Source organism: Microtus ochrogaster, chromosome 2 (assembly GCF_000317375.1).
Source record: "Microtus ochrogaster isolate Prairie Vole_2 chromosome 2, MicOch1.0, whole genome shotgun sequence".
Classification (NCBI taxonomy): domain Eukaryota; kingdom Metazoa; phylum Chordata; class Mammalia; order Rodentia; family Cricetidae; genus Microtus; species Microtus ochrogaster.
In genome coordinates, this window is record NC_022010.1 from 96,402,503 (window position 1) to 96,423,814 (window position 21,312).

General features: G+C 37.7%; 1 protein-coding gene across 2 annotated transcripts; it reads right to left on the reverse strand.

Moving 5' to 3' along the window:
• Positions 1–20,373: 20,373 nt before the first annotated feature.
• LOC101987269 (keratin-associated protein 19-3-like) lies at positions 20,374–20,628 on the reverse strand. Of its 2 annotated transcripts, XM_026783675.1 has the most exons (2): positions 20,493–20,628; positions 20,374–20,438 (listed from the first exon to the last, which is right to left on the reverse strand). In XM_026783675.1, exons 1-2 carry the CDS (start codon positions 20,626–20,628, stop codon positions 20,374–20,376), a joined length of 201 nt encoding a protein of 66 aa, XP_026639476.1. The 2 variants fall into 2 exon arrangements, with proteins under 2 accessions (XP_026639476.1, XP_005345382.1); XM_005345325.1 differs by having other exon boundaries at positions 20,374–20,628.
• Positions 20,629–21,312: the final 684 nt, after the last annotated feature.

The window sequence follows — 21,312 nt, forward strand, 5'->3', positions numbered from 1 at the left end:
AGAAGAGGTATGTTTATGTCAAAAGTTACAAAGAGTATCTAACTCTTCTTTAGGGAAAACAAACATGTTCAGCCATCACAATCAATTGCCTACGGAAACAACATATCTTAGTAAAAACAACACAAAAATCACTGATGATTCTAAGAAGCATGATTTTTCAGAAATCGCACTTAGTTAAAACTACAATAACTAGATTCAAAGCAAAAATACATAGAGAAAAGCAATATTGTTGTACTAGATATGAATGGAAAATTGGGACAAAACTTAGCAAAGTTTAGGAAATGACGTCAGAGGCATGACCACCAGTGGGAAATAACTGTGGAACAAGAGTGATTCTTCAAGTCAGAGGACTAGAACAACACAAAGGCCAAACCAGCTGAGACAACACAAGCTAGACCATCCTGCTGTCAACCTTTTCTCAGACTGCTTTGCTTCCTCATCTAAGTGTTTTGAAATAAAAATAGGAGTGTTGTTGTTTTGCTACATATTGAATCCTTCTTACATCCAAAATACAGGAGAAAATTTAACATTAATAGCAATATTGTTGCACATGGTACAACATCAATGCATTGGATCATTTTCTTGGATTGATTAATTAGTTTCATTCAGCTGGGTGATGATGGCGCACACCTTTAATCCCAAAACTCAGGAGGCAGAGGCAGGTGTATCTTTGTGGGTTTGAGGCCAACCTGGGATACAGAGTTAGTTCCAGGACTGGCTCCTAAGTTACCGAGAAACCATGTCTTGAAAACCAAACAAATGAACAAACAAAACAGCAAAATTAGTTACGAAATAGCTTCACATACTGTTATTGGTTATTAATAATAACTTTGGATTTTTGATTTTAATATTACTACTTGGTGTTTTATAGGTATTTTCACATGGATCCACAATGATAACAAAAGCAAAAACAAAAAAATAAAAAATAAAAAAAGTAAGGAACTACTCTTATCACAGAACAAAAACAACCACTGTAAAAATTCACTGTAGGGCCTTTAATTCCAGCACTTAGGAGGCAGAGGCAGGCAGAGCTCTGCGAGTTTGAGGAGAACAGGGTCTATAAGAGCTAGTTCCAGGACAGGCCCTAAAGCTACAGATAAACCCTGCCTCAAAAAACCAAAAAAGAAAAAAGAAAAAAATAATTCACTGTAGGTTGAAGGGTGCCAAAATGCTGACTTCTAGACCCAATACAACCATTGTAATCATTGCTCACAGTTGTGGTTGTCTATACTGGCCCTGCTAGTAAACACTAGTGGGAAGGAGAAACACTCACAGGACCCTAAATTTCACCACTGAACTATAGGCTGCTAACAGATTCTGGATTAATAGTATACCCATCACTGACTGACCCACCGTGGTGGGGGAAGCTCAAACGGTAGTTATAAACCAAAATTCATACAGGCATTCCTGGTTAAACACAGTGAATCACAAAACGAAAGCTATAAGCATGGATATGTGAGAGAGATGTTGGGTAGGAAAGGATATGGACAAGGGTAAAAGGAGATATGAGTGTACGGTAAGGATGGTCAGTCTGAATTATGAACACAAACAGAATTACCTAAGAGTCAATTCAAATTTTAAATAGCCAAACAAAACAGTCTGAGAAAATCGGTACCATGCTTTAACAATCCCAGCTGAGAATATTCCAAACCCTGTCAGGATGGGGAAGATATTCATTCAATAAATGCAGTTTAAAAATATTTTGTTTGGATATTGAAATGATTCCTGAGACTATCTGCCTCCCAGGACAGGACTGTGAGCAAATATGTTTTTTTTTTTTTTTTTTTTTACTCTGCTTTCTCTAAGTTGTATCCTCATAAGGAAAACAAGATTGGTGACTTCTCCACAAAGGTCATAGCACTTGCTTAATGTCTACAGAGGCATGAATTCTGCCGGGTAGTAAAAGCTGTGTTACCTGTTACACTCTCTGCACAGAGAATTTACAAACCCTCAGAAGTGGGACTGGTAAAGCCTGAAGCCTTTACATCTCAAAAGCACTGGAGCCCCCTGAACCCTTTAATATTCCCTGGTCCCAATAAGGGCGGTCTCTTGTATATTAACATGTTTTAATTTAGTATACCTTTAATCACCTTCGTGCCTATTAGAGGTAATTTTTCCATCCTCAAAGCCTTAGCTTTTATCTGATCATGATTGAAATTCTCATAAATGTACTCCAGGACGTGAGGTAATACTCCAACTGCATTTCAAAAGATTGTTTTGGTTCACTAATTACACATGGAAGCTTCTGACATTCCCCATAAGAAGATATTTTATGTAAACACTGTGGTGTGTTCACCATTATCCAAAACCAACATCCATTAAATGGTTAACCACTTGAACTAAGTGACTGGGATACACAAATCCCTCAACTTGGCAAAAATACAGTAAGAATCATCTGTGTTTATTAAAAGTTATTACATATCAGGGAATTTAGATATATTCATTTATTGAACTCAACCACTCTGTGTCGAACTGGAACAATACTGTGTTCCAGTATTTAATTTATTTTACAGAAATTGCAAACTGCTAAAATCAAAGGCTTCTTCAAGGTCATACATCTATGACATGGACAAGTTGCACTTGAACAAAGGGAAGCTGACCGCAGGTCCTGTGTTTTCTGCACTTACTGCACTGTGAATTTGGAAAGCTCCCCTGAGAAGGAGAGGTAGTCAGACACCCTGTGACTATCTTTGCTTTCATACATTTAGATCACCTAAAAGCTGGCAGCACAAGAGCTGTACACGTGGTTTACTGTTTGGGGACTTCATGGTCCCTTTGGATTTCTGCTGTCACATGTATCTTCTACAGGTCTCTACTTCGTGACACCTCCTGGGAGCTGGTGTTCTTACTGAGTGTTGCTGAGTAACCTGGCTCCTTCAACATTACCTTTCTGAGTCCAAATAATCCTTTCACTTTATCCCCCTGTCTCATTTTCCTACTATACTTTCCGGTGTCTGATATTCTAGAGTAGAGAGCAACAGTGTACAGAAATCTGATCCTCAATCCTTGAGAAATGGATTTAGTTTCTAACCACAGACATAAGCCTTACCCTAAGTATTGGAAGATGATTTTGTTCCAGGGATTTTCATCATTTTAGTAAACTGGTGGAACTGTTTAGGGGTAAAAATGGACAAATAACCTTCACTAGTTAACAGATCACTAAGGTGGCCAAGCATGTATTCTATACTGAATTTGGTATATAAGAAACGATAGTTTTAGTCTTACTCAGCTTTGGGTAACTGATCTATTTTTTTCCCTGTGTGTTTAGATATTCCCGTATCTCTGCCCTGTTTGTATTTAAGAGGGTGGAATATCATACTTCCCACTGCAGAACTCCAGGAGAATGAAATAGTTTCTTACATTCCTGTCACTAGCGGTGCCTTCAGTGTGTGAATTAGATTGTTGTGGTAAAGTATCGCACCTGATGTTGGGTAATGGACAAAATGACCCGCAAATGATAGGGTTGTTCTCAGGGAAGTCTCCATAAGTAAAGGACATGGGTCCTAGGGTCTGTTACTACCGTCAACACAACCTATTCCAATAGTAGCAAGAAGCAACAGTGGCAATAATGACAAAACTAATATTTTACTCATATTCCTGCTGTTTCATTGGCTTACATGTCATTACAGGTGTCTCGACAACGCTGACTGCCATGAAACGTGTCAACCCAAGCTCCTAGCATGCCCTTATTCTCTTCTGTATCAATGATTTGTACCCTTTCATCAGAAACCATAACTGATGTATCCTATTCCTCCTTACATTCATTACTTCTAAAATGAATGTAAACTTAGGAGACAGCTCGGGCGGCTTGATGATCTTTCCATTAACCACTTCCTCAAGTTTTGAATATTTTTATCTTAAGATCATTGAAGTGACTCAGTGGGCAAATGTGCTTACTGCAAAAAAGCCGATGACATTAGTTTGATCCTGAAACTTACAGGGAGGAAGGAGTGTGGTCTCATGGGCTGTTCTCTGGCCTCCAAGTATACACTGCAACATGTACGTGTATGCAAACAAACGTAATTAATTGATTAATCAATTTTTTTTAAAAAATGGCGAATTAAGCCTTGAAGGAAAGAAAAATACAAGAGGCTTGGTGTATAGTGTATGGAGTGGACCTCTTAATATGTTATATATGACTTTTGGAATAAGGTTCTAACAGTTTATTATACTTTTACAATATTCCTAGCAAGCAATTTTCTATTTAATATGAGCTGTTTAAGTCTTTTTCGTAAAATATTTTCGGTGAATGCTTCAACATGAAAATGCAGCATAAAGGAAATTCTTGCAAAGATGGGAACATGAAGCTTAACAGCCAACCAGTATCACAGCCATGGGGGAAGAAAGGAAGTGAGACATTTAACTGTGTGAGTCTGAAATGAATTTCAATTTGGAATCATTAAAGCTGAGCAAATTTAGGCTGCAGTGAAGAAGCTCGTAATTGAATGAGAATGAAAGATTCAAAAATTTCACATTATATAGCAAGATTGATTGTGGAAAAAGAAAGTGTGTAAATGGACTAGATATACTATGTATTTATATTTGTATTTTATAGATCATGGTATCAGGGGAGTTTTTAGGTTCCTTTATGCTTAATCACATTTTAATGTTACTATTTTCAATGTGCAGAAGACAAAAACTGGGATGAAAATAGATTGCCCAGAGTCATAGGGTATTAACCCTATGGACAGCATTCAGTTCATACTAGAATCTAAGCAGTCTGCCTTAAACTTTTGGCCTCTTGTCAAGAGGAACAGCATCTTATGATGGGATATGAGCTAAATTTGAGATGGTAGAAGAGGAAAGGGAAAGAAAGGAAGGGAGAAGAGAAAAATGTATAGTGCAATAAAAACAATTAGAAAAAAGAATCTTAAAAAAAAATCTCAGTTGAGAAGAACATGATGAAATGAGACACTGGAATGGGAACAGGGAGAATGGGTGATGACAGAAATGGCCTCTTAAAAAAACCTTAACCACAAGATTAAAGATAATTTAGTAACCAGTGAATAAGATGAGACAAATAAATGGCTAATTATTGTTACAGTTTGACTGTTTACTATTGGAGCAATGGGTGAATAGCAAGCAGTGTGGGAAGAAAGGGATGTGGAGAGAAATAAGGGCTACATGTATGGAAGTAATTAGCGGCTGGTGAAAGCATGCTAAGGCTTGCTGTCACACACATACACATTTGGATCATTTGTCAGATGACTGGAAAGACAAGTCAGACTGTGAGAAGCTCCACCATTAGCGTCAAGAACTATTGAATGCCTGGTTACACTTGAATTTGACATACCTTGTGGAGCAATATTATACAGGTCACATATTTCTGCATTATATTAGCAGCCAGGCTCTTGAGCCACAATAGCAACTGAGGTGCTAGAAGCACTTTCAGATGGGCTGTCTCCTGATCTCAGGATATGCTGATGTTGTTCTGCTCCTTCTATGAAATTATGAGGATCACCTGGGAAGAGGTGTTAATTCCAAGCTAGGGACAGAGCTGTGGATGTGACTTTAGTCCTGCTACCCTGGAAACAGAATGCTAATGAACTTCCCTCTCAGTTTACCTTAAGAGAGAAAGCTGTTTTCAGAATGAATGCCAGTGATCCTCAGGATTTGAATGAACCCTGAGACTCCCTTCCAATATTGCTGTGTGAACTGTGTCTCAATTATTCCCATGTCTCCACGCTGGTCCAGAGAGATAGTTTATGTTGTGGATGGACCCCGACAATACCTGATCATACTTTGTGTGCTGTTTTTGGACATTCTTCTGCTATAGCAACTTTTGTTATTTATCTGAAACCTAACATTGGAAGGACACCCTTTATTGTTTTGTAACATCCATACAGACTGCCAAAGTAAACTTGAATTTTATCAACTTGAAGAGGAGAGATAATCAATTGCTCTGTGCCAGGCTTCCCATTAAAAAAAAAAAAAACCAACGAAAAACACTAGATAGTGGGCAATGTGGCAGAATTCAAAATCTTAGCCCTTTTATGTACTTTTTTTTTTGGCTCCACTCTGTTATACAGTGTGTCCTGAAGAGTGTATATGCTGATGATGTGTGGGTTCTGGGATCAGTGCCCTTGTGCAATTATTCTTATTAATCATGCAACTGCTGTCCCATAAGAACACAGACAATCTAGACTAACTAAAGAGTGAGAGAAACAGCACAGACCCCAGCACATGGTCAACAACCCTCAATGTGGTTAAATCCAGGAAGGTTCTCTTGCTTTCCCCAAGTGATGACTTTATAAGTAGCAAGGATGTTACTATCGTGTAGTCAATAAATGGTATGGAGGTTTGCTGAACTGTGTTTCTTGGCAACACATGGTGAGTAGGAAACAGACATGGAACTAAATGCAACCCATATAAATGAGAGGAGTGATAGTTTACACATGCTGATTGTATGTGATATGACAAGTAATGGAGTAAGGGCTGTGTTGTTCTGTTAAGCACCATAAGGCCCCTGTGAATGTCTTACTATTATTACCTCAATCTTACTGCTGAGAGAACTGAAGCACAACAAAGTTGAATAACACAGCCACTGTCACAGTGGGAAGAAGCAGAGCTTGCCATCTAACCTAAGTGAGTGTTCTTTCAGACAAATCCTGCCTACAGCTGACAATACTCTGTGTCAATACAAGTACAAAGACATGTCTGGACTTGACAGGTGAAGGTTTTAGAGCCTTTGCTATGCCATCTACAACTGAGAGGCAGTGTGAGGGAGGATGGAAGACCGAATTGAAACGCAAGTATAGGGGTTGTGAAGTAAGGTAGACAGGTGCCTTTATTCTCTTAGGTTCTAGGGTGAAAACAGAGAGGGAGGGAGGGGGAAAGAGGGGAGGAGAATTCTTTAGGGACAGACTGCTGTGCATCTGAGGTCTAAGCTTGTTACCTTTATGTTTGTTTTTGACAGAGATTTTGTGTCTGAAGACAATGCTGGTTTTTCTTAGGATTCCTGAATTAAAGATCCAGTTTGGCTGTAAAATGATTTGATGTAGATAATTTTTAAAATTTTATCAGCTTTATTTTTGCAGCATTGAAATATTGCATGAGGTTTTTAAAAGTATGAAGTACAGCTTCCTGGAAGACAGATTGTGGTACCAAGCAGATCAGTTCCAGGTTCCTCCATACGATGAGGGACTACAAAGATGTTGAGAGGAACTGGGAGATTACACAGCACTCAAATAATCAAGAAGATGATGAAGAGAAAATGGGTGTCTACTCTTACAAGAATATCCTAAAAGAAAAATATGTTATTTAGACACAGTTGCACTGAGTTTTCATTTGAATGTCCCACAAATGCTCCTAGCTTGGAGACTTGATCCCTGATCTCAAGGGAGGCCTCACTGAGATTATTACATCTTAGGTCATTCCTTTTAAGACACTGGTTACTTTAAGAAGCAAGATCTCACAGTATGACCTAATCAGTCCATGCTTCACTCCTACCTTTCCACCATAACAGCCCTTGAAACAAACGTACCTTCAAAATAGTTCGTAAAACTATCTCCATGACATCATGCCTATTATACTTAAAGTATAGATAATAATACCATATGAACTAAGTAAGATCTCAGAAAATAGGGACTACTTTATTAGTTATGGTGAAGTTGGCTCATAGTATCCAGCACATCTTAAATTCTTAATGAATATATGCAGTTATTTATTTATTTATTTATTGCAGTACTGGATATTGATGCTAGGGCCTTGCACATTTTATGTAAACATTGTACCAACTTGTCTCCATTCTAACCCCCAAGCATAACATGTATTTTAAACATGATAATAAAGATTTTGATTTCAATATTGAAATCATTCCATTATGCTAAAAATAAAATTCTAGATGTGGAAATTGATTGATATGTAGATAAGCAACCAATCAGTATGTGCTATAAAAAAATTTATTCAGGGCAAGATTTTTAGATATTATTGGCATAGCAAGCTTTTTTTTTTTTTTGTTGTTGTTGGTTTTTTTTCGAGACAGGGTTTCTCTGTAGTTTTTGGTGCTTGTCCCGGAACTAGCTCTTGTAGACCAGGCTGGCCTCGAACTCCCAGAGATCCGCCTGCCTCTGCCTCCCAAGTGCTGGGATTAAAGGCGTGCGCCACCACCGCCCGGCAATGGCAGGCATTTTTTATAAGCCTTTTAGATGATAAGATGAACAAAAATGTCTCTAAGCTAACACAGTGAAACTTTATAGAAAATATCTGAGTAAGGCAATGTATAATCTCCAGTGGTGATAAGGGCCCTGAAGAAATTGTTATCTTAGAGATGAGAGACCAATGTTGTCCTAGAGTGTTCCACCTTTGTGAAGAAGTAATATTTGTACCTGATGCAGCCTTTTTGTTGTGGTTCAGGAACGTAACACAGTGGTTAGTATTTTAACTTCGCCTTCTAAGATGAGAAATCAAAAGTGGAGAGTGTAATCTGATGAGAAAGCCAATGTGAAGACAGAGGTCATGGCTCATTTAAGCAAGTGTATGAATTGCTGCATTTGATTTTTAATTGAGTATCGTATCTGATACATGAACTCTGTAATAATACTATGGGACTTGTGTAAACTAAGACTGCACTTCCATTTCCCTGCCACCCAGCCACAAATAATCACACAGAAACTATATTAATTACAATACTGTTTGGCCAATGGCTCAGGCCTATTTCCAATTAGCTCTTACATCTTAAAGTAGCTCATTCTATTAATCTACATATCTCAATGAAACTGTGGCTTTTCGGTAATGTTCTGGCATCTTTCTCAACTCCACCTACTCTCTTTCTTTACCTCTGTTTGGATTTTATATCTGGATTTACTCTGCTAAGCAATTGGTGAGAGCAGCTTTATTCATCAATCAATAAACACATATAAAAAAGTACATCACACATCATCTCCTTTTTCTGTCTAAATAAAAAGCTAGATTTTAACTTTAGCATAGTAAAATTACATATAAAAACAGGTATCAAGCAAGAATTACAGTTAAAATATTTAGTCTATGTGTCAAGCAAAAAATAAATAAATAAATTCTAGCATCTATCTTTGTGAACCTAGTTTTGTATCTAATTTTCTTTTATTATAACTAAGAAAAAATATAATTATTACTGTCTTCAACTTCATCATAGACACCAGAAGGATATAATATTGCCTAAGTAAACAGGAAGTGCATTATAAGCAACTTCCAAAACTCTAGAATTGACAGAGACATCTTGCTGCCTGGACAGTCACCCAAAGTTCTTATGTACTGTTGGGGTATTCATCTTCAGCCTACAGGCCCATAGTATCCAGCAGACTTTTCCACGAAGCAGGAAACTTCAAAGACATTTCTGCCTATATTGGCAGTTTGTCTAGCAGACACTCTCATGTAGCAGGAACCCTGAAGGATCATCTCATCTTTAGGCAAATTAAGCAGTCATTTCTCTATGGCTCTTGCATGTTCAAGTAAGCAGCTCAGGCAAGAGCAAATTCTTGCCCAAATGGCTAGCAAAGGCCATAAGGAGCCTCTTCAATGTACATCTTTCTCTTGAAGTACCTTGGTGCTGCCAGGAGCAGATGTGTCTCACTGTCATGAAAAGTCCTAAAATTTTAAAACATTCAAATGCCATATTCTGAAGGTCTCTAAAAGATTTGAAGGATACCTAACTAACTGAAGTAGATCTCTATATATCTAGAAAACCTAACTAAAATGCCTACAATCTTGACTATTTTAGTTGACTATCGATAACCTATATTTCTTAAATATGCATTACATTTTTAAATGAACTACACTAACACAAAACCTTAATCAAGATCAGAAATACATATACATATAACAAAATTGACCTTAAATTTGTATCAATAAACCAAGGCCCATACCAAAGCAAATTATTCATATCTATATCATATCCCCCTTTAAATGTAAATAAACATTTATAGACAATATTTGGGAATATAAGCATAGTTTTATATATACTTCTTCCTACTGATTAGGGGTGCTGTTAATCATCTCTTTCATGATGTCCTATGTGCTAGATTTATTTCAGTCACCAGTTGGGTAAAGTAAATTTTGAGGGACCTTTTAGGCGGTCTTGGTCTATCAAACTGTAGTGGTCTTGAAGAAATCCACAGGTTCTCATCTCTTATGAAAACAAAAGAAGAACCTCTATTCCAAAACAACATATCCTTAGACTCAAATTTTGTAATCAAGATACTTTTATATTAGTTTAACTTAGCAGTCCATACAATGAAATATCTCTCTGTACTTAACTTATTCACAGTCAAAAAATTCAAAGATAACACAATAATATACATAATCCAGACTCTCTGTGAATTTTACATTTTTATGTGGCTTACTTTTCTTTACTCCTTTTAATCTATGACTCTCTTTCCTCTGTCTCTTTAAAGACTTTACCCTTTTTAAGCATTAGCTTTATTTTATAACTCTCTATACACTTTTTCTTTTCTGTTTCATTTATCCAACACAATGACTCATCTAGATTTGTCTTTATTGCATATCTGTAATTCTTTACCAACTTGAAGAGCTTTTAAAAATGGTCAACAGCTTGGCTGCAGCTGCTCTGGGTGCTGGCTCCACCTCTCTCTACTATTAAAAAGGTGGAGCCTCTGGGGCCACCAGGTGGGAGCCATGCTCAGGACTTTAACTCTGAGAATGAGCATACAGCACATAAACCCTTTTTACCTGAGTGATAGCTAAATCTGCCATGCAGTGCAGTACACAGCCTGGAAACATCTCCTCTGTGTATGGCAGCAGGAATCTTCCATGCTCTCCAACTTGTGCTAGCCTCGTAGACCTGATCCGGCCACCTGCCCAGGCAGGGAGCACTGAACCATGGGCATGGTCTCAGCTACTTTCCTCCAGACCCAAAGTGGGCACACAAACAACCAAGTCCACAAATGCCATTCAAATCTTCCATAGCCAGAATTTGCACTAGAAGCACATCCCAGAAAGCTGGCATTCCAAAACCGCCACTTTTTTTCTTACTGAAGCTGAGTCAGGAAAACCTCTCCTAAAGGAGCTAAGGTACACCACCAACAAACAGCAAGAAGCTTTGCTAAACTCTGTAGTTTTTATTTTGTATAGAATTCCTTTTAAAGCCCTCCCAGGTCCTATGTAGATTCAGTTGTCCCCACGTTGGGCACCAATCTGTTGGGGGAGGAACCGCTTGTTTTTCCTGGGTGCCTGGCTAGTTTACACCTGAAATTGTCACACAGAAACTGTATTAATTAAAACTCTGCTTGGCCCATTAGTTCTAACTTCTTATTGGCTAATTATTACATATTAATTTAACCCATTTCCATTAATATGTGTGTCACTATGAGGTTGTGGTTTACCAGCAAAGTTTCAGTCCATGGCATCCCCTGACTTCATCCTTTTTTCTCCCAGCATTCAACTTCCCCTTGCCCACCTACCTAACTTCTGCCTATCAATAGACCAAGGAAGTTTCTTTATTCATTAATGGTAATTACAACACACAGAGAGGTCTCCCACATCAGAATCTGTCTTTACTGTGTATCTGTAATCTTTTTCTGACCAGAAACATCTTTTAAAATGCCATGCATGTGTGGCTAGGATAACACTGTTGCTTTACCTTTTGGCTCCTCCCTGTCTAACATGGCAATCTCTATGAGCCATGCTCACTGCCCCAGCTCCAGGGATGTAGTGCGTCTATGTCACCATTAAGCAACTAGTAATACACTTCTCAAAATTCCAATTTAAGTGCTCCATAGCAGGACCTCTCAAAAGAGCCAGAGCTCTTCATGTGGCCAGCAGGAACTAGCAAGCTGTCTGTTAAAAGAGCCATGCCTTTGCTTGCCGCCAGCGAACAGAGCCCATCTGAAAAAATGCAACTGTCAGGAAGCTGCAATTGACTCCCATTTGTGTGGGTCTAGAAGCACTTTTTAAGCTTTCTTAGGCTTTATGTAGGTGTATGTTGCCAAATAGGGCCTATGAGATGGGTCAGTTGGTAAAGGCACTTGATACTAAGCCTAATGACTTAGTTCAAGTTTGGAGACCCAGACCCACCTGGTGGAAGGGGGGAGAGTCTCTAATTAACTTCTGTACCTTGTTCTCTGACCTTCACAGGTACACTGTGGCACCCTTTCATAATCATAATAAAAGTTATGACCTGCAGGTTTTGTTCTTCTCTCCCTCCTCTCAGCAGAAAATGAGATGTATTCAGTGTAACTACACGCGAAAGGATGAAAATGAGATCTAGTAATGCCTTTAGTGCTCCTCTGGGGTCCTAACAAGAAGTTAAAGTTGAAGTAGATGGAAAGACTAAGGCATTAGTAAGAAGTAAGGCATTGTCTTGCCCAACATGCAACATCACTGTTTCAGTTCTATCTTCTCCTGAAAGAAGGATGTATACCTTCCACCTGTAAATAGTCTTCTTGTTCACATTAGAAGAAACCTGTGAATGTGTACTATATCATCCATTCTCACACAGTAGGTTGCAACATCTTTGGAGATCACATATCAGATATTCTCATATCAAGATTTTTACATTACAATTCATAACAGTAGCAAAATTATTATAATTATAAAGTAACAATGGAATAATTTTATGTTTGGGGGTCACTAGATGTGAAGCTATATTAGAGTCAGAGCATTAGCAAGGTTGAGAACTGATGCACTAAAGTTTGGTCCCCCACAACAGAACTATTTTAAAGAGCACAATTTGGAAATGTATTTGAGGTTTCTTGCTTCCAAATTTTTGACAATGAGATCAAGAATGTAAACTTAGCTTTGGAAATCTGTTCCTAAAAATTATGGCATTCAGAAGCATTAATTACATTGGGTAAAAGTCAACTTTAATAGCATTTGTGCAGAAATAAATAAGTCTTCAAATGCAGGCAGCATTTAAACCAAATGTAGATGTGAGACAAGGTCATGTTTAGTCAGTGCATTGCCTGTCTGCAGAAAATTATGGTGAGCAATCATATGTTATATGTTCTAAAAGATAAAACACCCTCCATTTGAAAAATGTGTCAACAGGGCAATCTCCATGCATAATAGAATCCCTTAGAGAGCAAATGTAAAAGTGTGTTTACATGTCATTAAATTTTAGAGATAGCAATAAAAGATGAATACTCAAGGACATAAATCATATGGAATGGTAACCACAGCCATTAATACAGAAGGAGCATTCCAGGGTCCCTCTAGTTAAATCATAAGCTGTGGAATAACTCTGTCCAGAGTATTTAGAACACCAGAAACTTTAGGTTTCAAACTTTCAATGATAAAATTAATTATACTACTTGCAAAAGGAATCCACAGGAAAGTCTTTGTATTCATTTATTTCAGTTTGACACTTGGGCACAAATTTTCTTTGTTTCTTCATTAATTATGAAAATTCAGAAGGAATGTATATAAGTTATGCAGCCCTTCCTCTACATTTAAAAGAGGAAAATATCCTTTATTCCATTTTCTTCTCTTTAACTAAATATTTTTATTCATTCAATATTTTTTGTTACCAGAGCAAGTTCAATTATGAAGTGATTATAATTGCTAAAACTTTTCCTGCCTTTCTTCCTTTTTCTACTTTTGCTTTTTTTCTTTCCCTTTGTCATCCTTCCTTCTCATTTTGCTTTATTTATTCTTTTTAATTTTCTGATTTGAAATAAAAAATGGCATATAGGTAAAAGAAAATAATTTATGTAAAATGAAATTTGTTAAAACTACTATTCTCTTTTACGTGTATAGAAGTGTTTAAAGAACTCTGACATCAATAGCAAGGGGTCAAATATGAGTTAATTGAATTCACACATGTCCATTCATGACCAGTGAACTAGTAGAATGGGCTTCCTTGCCATTTTATAAGTTGGCTAATAAACTTGTTGCAGGAATATCCAGTTCAGATTCACTGTTAAGATTCTAGGTGCTGAACCAGGAATGATACATTGTAGAGCAAGCACGAAGGCAATTTTTTTCTGTATGGCCTGAAATTTCAGGGTAGAAAATGTCTGGGAAGAAAAAAATCAGAGTCCCTAGTCTTAGTTGAATAATAAGAAAAGAGCTGTAAACCATGAAAAGCTCTTATCAGTAAAAAAAAAAAAAAAAAACCTGTATGCTATTAACATTTCAGTTTGTGCCTTCCATAGTATAATTTTTCTACTCAACATTAAATGCCCTTCAATGAATGATAAACAAATAAGAAATGGTTCCTCCTGCACACCTGCTCCCTGCAATTCTTTGTAGAGTATCATGACCCTTGTGTTTCTTAGTTAACAGTGGTGCCAAATAGATAGTTAGGGACCATTGAAACCAGGCTGTGCCCAACTCTAAGTTACTTGATAATCTATGAAATGCTGGTTTCTCAGATTGTACATTGCTTAAAGACTATTTTGAAAGATCCTTTTTGTAGAATGATCCTTTACACTGTGAATATATGTCACTGTGGTTGGTTTAATAAAGAAGCTGGACAGGACAAGGTTAGTGGGAAAGCCAGGTAGAGAATGCTAGAAAGAAGAATGGCGGAGTCAGAGGAGTCACAAGCAGACACAGAGAGAAGCAATATGAGCATGCTGTACTTAGAAAAGGTATTAAGCCATGTGGCAAGCGTAGATAAGAAATATGGGTTATTTTAAATGAAAGAGTTAACTAGTAAGAAGCCTGAGCTATTGACTAAGCATTTACATTGATTAATAAAAGCTTCAATGTGTTTATTTGTAAGATATGTTACCTTTAAAAGTTTATGCATGTTACCTATAAAAGTTTATGAATAAGAGGACCATACACCAATGAAAATGATGGTCCAGGTGATTCAGCTTACAAAACGTCTTTGTTACAGTCTCCTCAAAATTCTGCATCCTAAACAGTTCCATGGCTACTGGCTCAGAAGATTCAACCTCATGGACTACTTCACTTGGGATTTCATTATTATCCCAGTTTTCTCAGGGTTTTCCCATAAATACTGGTACCCCTAGACAACAGGAAGAAGTATAAAGAATGGCACTCACAATCTCAAAATATTGGTTATAGATGTTTGTTATTATTTAAGGGGATTGGTTACAAGTTGTTATTAGTAATGGTCAAAAAAAAAAGAGATTAGCTGAAAAAAAGTGATTAGTGTCAGGTATCTTGTTTTGAAAAGAAAAAAGTGAGATATGGAACTGAAAAAATAAAAGGGTTGAATCTACATTAACCCCCCAAAATATTAATCTCAAAATAGTTTATATCAGTATAGATTCAGTTCATGGATACAAATTTAAAGTTACTTTTCCTATACTATATATATACATATATATGTATATATATACATATATATATTATACTCTTCTTTGAGGTACTGTTGTTATGCAACTCATTAAAATTATTGTTTATATTTAAGAAATACAAATTAATAGTCATCCATAATAGTCAAACTTATACTCATGTTAGGTATGTTTTCAAAGTCATACACAGGTATATTTAGATAGATAGATGGTCTTCAAATAATTCAAAAATCTACAGAATATGGTATTTAATATATTTAATAACCTAAGTCTTTTCATGACAGTAAGACATGTCTGCTCCTGGCAGCACCAATATACTTCAGAGAAGAAAATGAGCATCAAAAAAACTCCATATAGAGTTTGCATTCTTTACAGCACAAGCTATCCATTTGGGCAAAGAAATTGCCTTTGCCTCAATTGCTGACAGTATACTGTCCAAACTTGACCAACAGGATGCAAAAAAGGTAACTGTCAAACTGTCAAGAAAAGGTAGGACAGTCTTTCAAAATGCCCTGCTTCTCAAAAAATGCCTGTCAGATGTACCAGACCTTTAGGCCAAAGTTGGATGTCCCATCATAACAGAAGAACCTAGGGTGACTGTACAGACAGCCAGATGTCCCTGTCATTTGGTAACATTTTACCCTTCTGGGATCTTTGACAGAGTTGAAGACTAGATAGTCACAGTTAAAGTTTTCCTTAGTTATGATAAAAGGTAAATTATGTATAAATCTTTAGAGTCATAAAGATAAGATAAATACAGAGTATTTTCTCTAAATTTGCCAAATACAAATGGACTTAATATTGTAACAGTATTAATAATTAGTTGGTTCTATATAATTTTACCAAAGTAAACACCTTTCTTTTAAGTTAGACAAAATGGGGAAAATGTGGAATATTTCTTTATACCGTATGAATATATGTCACCGTGGTTGGTTTAATAAAAAGCTGACTGACAAATAACTGGACAGGATAAGGTTAGCAGAGAGCCAAACAGAGAATGCTGGGGAAAAGGGTGGAGTCAGAGGAATCCTGAGTAGTCACAAACAGATGCAGAGAAAAGAGAGATGGGCAGGATAACCTGAGAAAAAGGTATCAAGCCACATGGAAAAAATGTAGATAAGAAATGTTGGAGGAGGCCACTTATTCATCCTGGCCACCCTGAACCAAAATTACCACACAGAAACTACAATATTTAAAACACTGCTTGATCCATTAGCACTAGTTTCTGATTAGCTAACTCTTACATATTAATTTACCCATTTCTATTAATCTGTATATCACCACATGACTGGCTTTCTGACAAGATTCTAACCAGCGTCCATCTCAGGCAGAAGATCCATGGCATCTCTCACTCTGCCCTTCTTCCCAGGATTCCATTCTGCTTTCTTTGCCTACCTAAGTTCTTCCTTATCAGGCCCAAAAGAGTTTCTTTATTCATTTATCAATGAAAGCAACACATGAACAGAAGGACCTCCTACACCATTTCCCCTTTTCTGTTTAAACAAAAAGGAAGGCTTTAATTTTAGCATAGTAAAATTACATATAACAAAACAGTTATCAAGCAAGAATTACAGTTACGATATTTCTGTCTACTTTATCTTTCATCATAACTAAGGAAAAATATAACTATCAATTCTTCAACTCCATCAAAGACTCCAGAAGGATATAATATTACCTATGTGAACTGGAAGTGCATTATAAACAACCTCCAAAACTCTAGAAATGACAGAGACATCTTGCTCCCTGGAGAGTTACTCAAAGCTCTTCTGTACTGTTGGGGCATCCATCTTCAGCCAACAGGCCCACGGTATCCAACAGACTTTTCCATGAAACAGGAAATTTCAAAGACAGTTCTACCTCTCTCCAATTTTAAAATGGTAGAAGTACCACCAGTGTTAGCTCTGGGGCTGCCAGGCAGGCGCCGTCCAACCCTGAGAATGAGCGTGCAGCACATAAACCCTTCTTATCTGAGTTACTGCCAAATCTGCCATGCAGAGCACTGCACAGCCTAGAAACATCTCTCTGTATGGCAGCAAGAACAAGCCATGCCTGCCCAAGCCTAGTAGACCTGATCCCATCACCTGCCCTGGCAGGAGGAGCTGAGTCACAAGCATGGTTTCAGCTTCTTTCTTCCAGACCCCAAGTGGGCACACAAACACCCAGACCCACAAATGCTCCACAGCCGGAGTTTGCATTAGTGGCAGAGCCCAGGAAGCCTCATTTAAAATGCTGCAGCTTTTTCTGCTGCTACTGCTGAGTCTGGAGAATCTCTCTGTGGCACGCTGCTAGCAAACAGCAAAAAGCTGTGTTAAACTCTCTATTTTTTTTTCTGGAATTCCTTTTTAAGCCTTCTTAGCTTTTACATGGAGTTAGTTGTCCACGTTGGTCCACCAATTGTTACAAGGAGAGGCGGCCCCTTGTTTGTCTTGGCTGCCCAGATACCTTACACCTGAAATAACCACACAGAAATTGCATTCATTAAAACACTGCTTGGCCCATTAGCTCTAGTTTCTTATTGGCTAATTCTAACATCTTAATTTAACTTGTTTCTATTAATCTGTGTGTCGCCACGTGACCATGGCTTACATTAAGGTGTAGCATTACTAGGTCAAATATGTCTTTTTCTGCTTGTTCTACCCAGTCCAATATGGTGGAAAAGGTCTGTTCACCACCTCTGCAAGCCATGCACTTTGTCCCAGTTCCCATGCAGCGCATCTATGTTGAGCAGCTGCAGTACTCTACTCACAAAACCCATTTAAATGCTTGACAGCCAGGCTTCATCAGAGTTCGTGCTGACAGCACAACTCAGAAAGCAGGCATTTCAAAAGCATGCCTTTTTTTCCCCTGCTTTGGCTGAATCAGAAAAACCTCTCTTAAAGGAGCCATGCCTCTGCTTGCTTCTAGCAGAGCCCATTCAAGAAAATGCCACTATCGAACCATGTTTAACTCTGTTCTTTTGTGTCTAGAATTCCTTTATAAGCTTTCTTAGGTTTTTAAGTGAATTTTAGTTGGCCATGTGGCCACAGCCATGTTGCAATACACAGATTAATAGAAATGTGTTAAATTAATATGTAAGAGCTAGCCAATAAGCTAGAGCTAATGGGTCAAGCAGTAATTTAATTAATACAGTTTCTGTGATATTATTTCAGGGCTAAGTGGCCAGAAACCAACAAGAAGCCCCCTCCAACAAATAAATGGGGGTTAATTTAAATGTAACAAGCCTGAGCTATTGGCTAAGCATTTATAATTAATTTAAGCCTCAGTGTGTTTATTTGAGATCTGCAGGTGGGACGGAATCTTCTGCATACAGCTTTTGACTCCATTTTAAGGATGGAGGACAACTATAAACCTGGATGGGCATTTGAAATACATTTGGAACCACTCATGCAGCACTAATAAATCACTCCTAGGACTAGGCAGAATGCCATTCTGTTAATTTATTGGTACAGATTGAACACATAGGGGCATGTGTGCTTGTTAATATTAAATGAAAAAAATCAGGCATAAGTATTGGGCATACCACACCAAGGAAAAGGTATAATTACCTCATGTAAACACCATATAAAGCAAATGTGTGCACCTAGGATTCTGATGGTGTTGACTCCAAGAGACCTGTCACATGACCACCTGGAATGTGCATCAAAGACCAAGAAGCAGAGAACTTATAACTATCCCTGAGCTTCACCCTTGTTTGAACCCTATTTATGCCTTTCCGTCTATAAATGTAGAGCTGCCTTCTATCGTTCATAAGGATACAGAAAGGCTTCAGACCTCCCACCTCTACAGCTGAAAGCAACCCTGCAGGCAACTACACAAGTAACACTCATGTCAACAAGTCTGTTGCTTCAGCTCCTATCTGGAAGCTGATTTGGTTCCTTCCCTTCTCCCATCAATACAATTTTTATTTCCATCAGCCTACTTCTTAAGCTTCTGTCTTTTACTCTCAACATTCACTTTGTAACATCAAAATGAGTGTGTTCATATATTGTGTGCATGTATATGCTTTCGTGTGCACTTTTGTGTGAGCATGATGTTTAGTTTGTGAGTTAATATAAGTAATTACCTTTGGAGTTAAAAAAGAACTTGTGTTCATGTGGCGGGAGAGATGGCTCAGTAGTTAAGAGTTCATACTGATCTTGCAGAGGACCCAGATTCAGTTTCTAGCACATAGGTCAGCCTACACACAAGCATCTGTAATTCCAACTCCAGTGGAATCAGAAGCTTCTGGCTTCTGTGGTAAATTGACTCACCTACGTGTACCCACTGGAAGACACACAAATACACAGCCATATAGAGACACAAATAAAATGATAACAAATCTTAAAAATAGAGAATCTGTGTTCCCCTCCACCACAATACCGAAGAAAAACAAATTGTCCTGTAAATTAGTGCCACTGAATCTCCATCACCATGTGACCTTACTGTAATCTAAGAAGTTCTGGTACTGTTTGTGCTTCTGACAAAGTGTGTTTGCCACGGGCATTGTTGCTCTCAGCAGACACCAAGGGGGAAAAGATTCACTTATGCCTCTAATCCCTAAGACAAAAAATAAGAAAAGGCAATATTGTGATTTTTTTAGAGTAGCATTGCCAAAAGAAGACGCAGCAAATGACAGTACTCCACAGCAGAACGCAAGAGGCTACTCTCTGTAACAGGGGCATTTGAGAGGGTTTATGTCTTGAATGACCAAGGAAGAAAGTTATTTCTGTTCATTCTTAGTAATCATTGTGTATATTTTAAGCTTGTGTAGCAAAGTGGCTTAGAACCATTTTCATCAAAATATAGTGTACACCCAGATATCAACACTTCCCAATAAAATTTGTTCTATTAGTTGCAAAATAAGATGCTAAAGCAATGGGAAATATTTCAAATATTTATTAGATGACAAAAAAGCATAAAGTTTCTCTAAGAATTTGCTAGAAAGATAGCATGGCAATAGTAATTAAAAACCAAACTGAAGCAAGAAGAGTAAATTAAAGGATAATCCATATTAAAATGCATTTTGGTAATGGGTTACAGAGGTTAAAGATAAAAAAATAAATGGTCACACAAGCTTCTTAAACATTCCTACTGGTGTCAGAGAAAATGGGATGCATGTTTCTGGAATAAGAGCCAAAAACATGACCACATATATTTGGAAGCATACTGGTTGCTTCTAATTTCATCAATTCACTCAGTAGAAGCTGGAGAACCCATATCTTCCACAGCATGAAGGGCGGTAGCATCCATATCCATAGCCTCCATAGCCAGAGCCATATCCATAGCCTCCGTAGCCAGAGCCAAATCCATAGCCTCCAAAGCCACAGCCATAGCCCAGTCTGCGGATGCTATTACATCCACAGCCATAGCCTCCATAGCCATAGCCCAGGCCTCTGAATCCTCCGTAGCCATAACCCAGGCCTCCAAAGTAGCCGCTGTAGTAGCTCATGGTGCCGGGAGTAGTAGGTTTGTTCTTATGTTTAAGGAGAGATTGTCGATGTGAGAAACAGCACCTACAGCAAAGCTTATATACTCTGGGCAGAGGATTGCAAAAGCATGCACCCCTCCTTTGTGCCATTCCAGGAATTGTAATTAGCTGAGACAGCGCATTCATCCCTGTCATCTGACCAACACCTGTTGAGAATATTTAAGATTTATTTGGCTACCTAGTGAGTTTGTCTCAGTACTGACAGCCTTAACCTTATTAGACAGAGTCATTGTACCTTCCAAGTACAAAGAAAATAGACCATTAGAAAAATTGCTATTATTAGACAATACCAAACACATTAAGTATTCTTGAATGAAAATTAAAATTTTTCTAGAACATTTTCGGGGGGGGGCATTGTTATATTTTGAGTCTCAAAAATTTGCAAAATAGCCTAGATCGAGATTGAAATGTAACAACATTTTCAAGAGAATAACATATTTTGTGTCATGTGAGGCAAGAATTCATGAATTCATGAGGCAAGACTCATGAATTGTCACCTGATTTCTACAAGTATAAGATTTTGAGTATGCATGATTTTCATATTTATTTGAGGATTTATATTCAATTATGCAATATTTATTTTTGTTTAGCAGCACAATTGAGATTCCAGTGACAGTGGTTAAAAATCCACTGAGCTTCTTGGCA

Bases quoted from the DNA above. Each gene is read 5' to 3' on its own strand.
- LOC101987269 (XM_005345325.1), bottom strand. From the start codon at position 20,628: ATGAGCTACTACAGCGGCTACTTTGGAGGCCTGGGTTATGGCTACGGA.